The sequence below is a fragment of the Xenopus laevis genome, chromosome 1L (assembly GCF_017654675.1).
Source record: "Xenopus laevis strain J_2021 chromosome 1L, Xenopus_laevis_v10.1, whole genome shotgun sequence".
NCBI lineage: Eukaryota > Metazoa > Chordata > Amphibia > Anura > Pipidae > Xenopus > Xenopus laevis.
Window position 1 is genome coordinate 108,703,083 of NC_054371.1, and position 6,478 is coordinate 108,709,560.

Here is a 6,478-nt window from a genome sequence, read left to right on the forward strand (position 1 = left end):
CTTTCTTGTCGATGCCTGAATTCCAGAGTAGTAACAACATACATCAAGCTAACTGTAGACAGGGAGCTTACTCATTTTATTGTGACCAATTTTGCATTGATGCACAGGTAAACTCCATCCTGCAGTAAGCTTTGTGTATGTGCGGTTCAAATTTCTGTTATCATGCAAGGACAACTGGCACCACCAGTGCAGATGTTTATAATGTTATGTGGAAAGAGGCAATTCCTTTCATTCAGAACCTTTGGCCACAGTTGCCCCATAGCAAGGTTACATATAGTCAGATACCAGCCATAGTTACAATTTATACCCAAAATCCCACTCAACTTGATCTTCATCCGAAATTTCCACGAGTATCTAAGACAGTACATAAGTATTCTCCTCAATCTAAACCTTGATGACTTTAAGGTGGAGACCTTCGCCAGCCAGGACCCTCTGGGTGGAGGGGTAGACCCACAGTTTGGAATCCACCACCTTAACCCCACAGTATACAATGGCATTCTAAACAATTCTAGGTTTCTTAATTGTGACAAGAGTTTGGGAACAGACATTTCATATTGCAGCACAATAATGCACAAAACCAGGTCCGTATAGCATTGGTTTGCAGAAATGGGAATGAAATAACCTGACTGGACTGCACAAGTTGGAAACCCAGTATTAAATGCCAAGCTTAATTCCTGGAAGATAAAGCTTAACTCCTGTGGAATAAAATTGGAAAGCTGATTGGGTACCAGACCTGACCCCATCCAAACATCAGTGCCCAACATCACTAATGCTCTAGAGGCTGAATGGAAACAATTCGCAGACAATGTTAGAACATCTAGTGGAAGGAAAGCCCATAAATGTATAGCAGCAAAAAGACCAACTTCATAACACCATTGGAATGAGATGCTGGAAAGATGGTTGTCTGGATATTTTTGGCCATATAATGTATCAGCTATGAGTTCCAGAATGCCTAAATTTAAATTAAGCTTTACTAATGTTAGGTGTTCATAAATGCAAGCCACACTAGTATATCAACTATACTGATAGAGGTATCATAGCAAACAGTACAAGTTCTAGTTTTAGGAAGAAAATGGAATGTTTATTTAGTAATAAAAATTAGTCTGAAAAAAATAATTGTTACAAAAATTTTCAATAGCAATATCAGCAGAGTAGGAAACACAGTATTAAATTCCAAGCTTATTAGTGACAGTAGATGGCATAGAACACCATTACTTAGTCTTTGTAACTATACATATTCATCATGCTGGTTGCAAAATGTGTGGAAACAGAATGAAAAATCAATGAAATCCTATAGTTCAATATACTTAGGAATAAGGTGTTGGCATTTCTCTATGCTCCCTCACTCTGCACCTTGTAAAATCATGTGCAGCATATTCCCTGCGTTTACACAAACATTTTTAACCTCTCCAATTGTGGGGAAAAAAATCACGTCCATAAAAACAAACAGTTTTAAAATTTAAAGAGTAGCATGGACAAAACGCCTGTGTGCAGGTTCAGAGTCTGCAAGAAAAGATTTGGATAGTATGTGCCCACTATTTGTTTTTTTTAGTTTTTGTTCTTTTTAGAAAGGGGGGGGGAAACACATTTGTACCAGCATACAGCAGGACATTAGGCACAGCATTATTCAGGGTCTTCACCAAACAAAAAAATATAACAGCTGATTTCTCCAATGCAGTATTCAGAATTAGTACAAAATGTGTCAGTGTCTGTTATCCCAATCAATACACTGGACATCCAGGAACCAGCCAGAGACATAACGAGCAGAGAAACAACTCCGGGTTTAAAGTGTTTTCTTTCTGATGCGAGGGTAAAGTCATCCTTTTTGGTCACCTATGTAAGAGAAACCAAAAGAAATCATTTGTAACAGTAAAAAGCAGGAGAAATGGCATCAAGAGAAATGTAGATGAAACATAAAATGAAAAAGGGGTTGTATAAGTATTAATAGTTTCATTACCTTCTTAGACTTCTGGCCTCAAAAATCTTCTCTTCATCACTGTCCAATGATCCCATCTCCATGTTCTCATCATAGTCTGATAAAAGACCATACTTTTTTCTCAGAGGTTTCTTCTTTAGTCTGAAAAACAAAGATCGCAAAAATGACTGGTCCAATCAGACACGGTCAAACCTTTGAGTTTGTAGTGAATTATATAAGCAGAATAACAGCAATCTCTGTTACACACTTATAGAAGTCTTAAATTAAACTTGCCACAGCTGTCCAGAAAAATATCAACACACTCTTTCATTGTATAGCATTTATATGAGCATATTTAACAAAGCTGGCTGCACTTTTACCGTTTGATAAATACTGTTAAAAATTCTATATATGTAAATTGAGAGCTGTGCAATTTATTTATGGTGAACTGTGAAGATGTCTAATTTACTATTAAATCGATATGCCCCTTTGTGAGCTTCCCAATAATTAAAATATGAAGCACAAAGACCCATGGCCTTAAAAAATTTTTGAGCAGAAACTCAATGTTGCTAATGGCTGCTATATGGGTTTATTGTATACTGCCTCTAATAGTAAGGAAGGAGTGGCAGCTGATCTTCTTTCTGCTGTTCCAATCAAAGAGAAAGTAGGGACATTTCATTAACAATCCAGGACTGCGGGTGAAAAATGGGAAATCTCTCAAAAACGATAAGGACCGCTTCTTAGGATGCCTATGATTAAGGGAAGGTGTTCCCGAAACGCGTAAGGCCTATGTACCCTTGCAGTACTCTACAATAAAAACCTGTTTTTTACCGGAGTGCCGTCCTCCTGTTCGTAGGATTACTGAAAAATGGGAAAGTTGGGAGGTATGAGGCTGGCAGTTGTATAGACACCTTAAGGCAGTTAATACTATGCATTGTAAATTATACAGGTGAAGCAGAGCCAAAGGAAAACATATAGTCAGATCTTTTAACACACTTGGTAGACATAAAAGAAAAATGTGTTTAGTGGTTTAGTGTACAACACAGACAGTGCACCCATTCACTTCTCTAGAAGAAATCTTTAGTTTAACTAAATATCTATTTATTTAGGAGGGGGATACTGCTTCAGTATAAATGACCATCATGAAAAAATGTTTCAGCATCATAATTTTAAAGCATTGTCCACTATCTCACCTTACAGTGCGAATGATGAAGTATAGCACAGCAAGCAATGAGATTCCAATCAACACATAAAATGCCCTCTGAACCATCTGCATGTTGGCCCCAAAGAAATTCTCCTGGACATTGAGCTTTGCGGTTGTGTTCTGTGAATTATACTTTGTGGTAAAGTCGGCAATGTGAGATGGGGTTGTGCTGTTTGAACCAAAAGAATCCACTAGTCTCCCAACCACAAGAAAAATGAAAATACTGGCAATGAACCACATCTGCAACAACAAAACCAGATAATAGGAAATCAATGTACCAAAGCTTACCGTGTACAGGTTTCAGGGTTTCCAAGAATGAACAGATGAGAGAGGCGGCAGGGCAAAAAGTCAAAGAAAGCACAAGCCTATTGTGAAGAATGAAGCAAGATTGAGGTAGTGGAGAGATGATTAAATAAATCAATAAATAAAAGAACTGAAAGATGAATTAGGAAGAGAAAGACAGTAGCTTTTACCTTTACCTTCTGTAGACACATATTTTTACCTTTACCTTCTGTAGACACATATTTAAATTTTCACAAACATGAAGATTTTAGATGGGCTTATTTAAAGCACAAGTTTTACCTCTGGCCTGGCCCTCTGCCTTGACTTCCTGTGTGCTCCATAAAACTGGCAGAAAGGCTAGGGTTCCAGCAAAAATGTTTTTAATGAAAAAAGTTTTTATTGAAAAATCAATTTGAGCTGTTAACACACATTTATTAAAATTTTGCACCACTAGATCTGTACTGTCACTGCCATGACAGCAGATAAGTCATCATTATGAAGTGATTAAAGGGCACCTGTTGGCCAAAAATAATTTCCCCTAACAAAAGTATGGGTTAATAGAGCCTGCACTCCGGTTGAGGGTAATAGTAGTTTTCTAAAAAAAAAAAATTGCCCCACCAAAAATGAAATGTTGTGCAAAGCACATGCTTTAAGAACTACCATTACCCCCAGCCGGATTGCAGGCTCTATTAGCCTACACCCTGGGCCTTGGTGGGGGAAAATATTTTCGGCCAACAGGTGCCCTTAAAGGAAGATAACCCCTCTTTATAAAAAGGAGTTCAAATGTATGGCAGTAAAAAGGAAAGTTTGGCTGCAGCATTGAGCCTGCTGATGTCATTGCTATAGGTCACTTTGAACTGAATGACAAGAAAACTGTGATGAGTAACCCCAGACCGAAAATTAATATTGAATAAGTCCTAGTTTGATCAACTTTTTTTAATGAAATGGGATTACCCCGTATTGTAAAACAGAAAGATATTATAATTGACCATATAAAGGCGTAAGGAGTGTACTTGTCCAGGTAATGGATAACTCTACAGCGATTTAATGTTCTTATATTTTACTACAGGGAGGGGGGACATTATGTGTTATCATACACAAATTTTAGTGAGCCATGTGAAAAATTACATACGGTAATACCTGGTGACATCACTAGGCAAAGATTTATTACGATGTAATACACAAGGGTCTTGAATATTCCATAAATATAGAATTATCCTTATAAATGGTGCTTAGTGATGTAATTCCTGTCAATTTCACTGAAACTCGTGCATTATAATAAATTATGTACCCCCATTGTAAAATATGAAGATATTAGAAGTCACCGCGGAGTTCCAGGCATTTACCTTGGTGCTTCTATATGGTCATTGAACTTATAATATCCTTATAATACACAGGAGCCATTAATGTCCTGTAAATGATATCCCTAAAACGGTGTTTAGTGATGCCATTGGTTATAAACGGTGCTCAGTGATGTGATTTCTGTCACATGACTGAAAATTTGTATTAGAATAAACAATGTAGCCCTTGGAAACTATGAGGGTATTAAAAGTCACCTCTTGAGTTCCATGACCTGCAAAAATCACTGTGCTTTTGGCGTTGTGCGTTTATATGGTCATGAAGCTCCTCAGTAACTTTTTAATATCCTTATACAGGTACAATATTCCCTATACATGATTTACTGGATATTCCTGTATCTTTTTATAAAGGATCTAGAACAAGGCACAATAAGATTTCTATGGCTACCAGACAGCTCAAAGATTCCTTCCATATACGTCTTTGTATGAAGCACTTTAATAAGATCCAGCCTACAGACATGAGCTATATTATCCAGTCAGCTATAATCACTAGGCAGTTTTTGGTTACAAATACGATTTTAGTCAAGTGTAAACTATTTCTGTTCTGTTTACCTTTGTATAACACTGGGTAGTTTATACTGGAAGTAGGGAGTATGCTAGACTGTGGCCTTCCCTGTTCCCAATAGACTGGGTTCTAGCCAATTGCACTGTGTATATACAGCGATGCCCACTAAAATCTACGGAAGGCGAAAAGGAATAACAGCTGATAAAACGGAACTAACTTACAGTAGGCCGTCAGTAGCTAAATAACAACGGGAGACCACAAACACCCGTCCCCGTTTAGAGACACTGCAGCGCCTTATCCAACTCACCTTACAATCGAGAAGCACCCAAACTGCTTTACTCCACCTGGTCCCAGAATTGGTGTCACCAATCACTTCCGGCTTTTGTTCCGCCCACACGGCGACGTCACCGCACACAGGAAGCTGACTAAGGGAAGAGCCGAAGAAATTAAGAGTGCGTGGTTTATGGTATATGAGGAAGTGGAAGTTCAAAGCTGCTGTTTGCTTAAAAGAATGTTTTAGATCTATATCTCCAAATGCTCCGTTTGTAGAAAACCACCATTATTAGTAACAGAGTGACTCTGAATTGTTCTTTACTGAAATATTCACCCGTTCTTGCTACCCCATCAAACTTTGTACTCTGCAGAATAAGTACTCCTCTGCCGCCATAAAAAATAGGGAATGTGCTTTAGACTGTAACCCTAATTTGTGACACAAGGGCAGATTCAGTGAGATTTAGTCGCCTGGCGACTTATCACCTCTTCTTCTGGGCGACAATTTCCCCGAACTGCCTTCGCATGTCTTCCCGTCCGCTATAATGAAAAGTCGCCTAAAGCACATGCGGCTAGTCGTTTATCGAAGTTGCCTCACGGGGAAATTTCGGGCGACTTCGGAGAACGAAGTGCCGCGTGTGCTTTACACAGCACATGCGACTTTTCATTTAACGGACAGGAAGACATGCAAAGGCAGTTCGGGGAGATTGTCGCCCTGAAGAAGAGGTGATAAGTCGCCAGGCGACTAAATCTCACCGAATCTGCCCTTGTGTCACAAGCCTAAACAGTCAGTATTTGTTTGTAACATGTATGTTTGATGTATATATCCCAGTAACACCCCATGTAATGCGTTTTAAAGGGATCATGTCATTAGAAAACATGTTTTTTTTTCAAAATGCATCAGTTAATATTGCTACTCCAGCAGAATTCTGCACTGAAATCCA

At 38.5% G+C, this 6,478-nt stretch overlaps 1 protein-coding gene across 1 annotated transcript; it reads right to left on the reverse strand.

Moving 5' to 3' along the window:
- Positions 1 to 1,059: 1,059 nt before the first annotated feature.
- Positions 1,060 to 5,823, reverse strand: fam174c.L (family with sequence similarity 174 member C L homeolog). Its single transcript, XM_018269173.2, has 4 exons — positions 5,572 to 5,823; positions 3,109 to 3,359; positions 1,958 to 2,077; positions 1,060 to 1,833 (listed from the first exon to the last, which is right to left on the reverse strand). Exons 2-4 carry the CDS (start codon positions 3,357 to 3,359, stop codon positions 1,830 to 1,832), a joined length of 375 nt encoding a protein of 124 aa, XP_018124662.2. The 5' UTR covers positions 5,572 to 5,823; the 3' UTR covers positions 1,060 to 1,829.
- Positions 5,824 to 6,478: the final 655 nt, after the last annotated feature.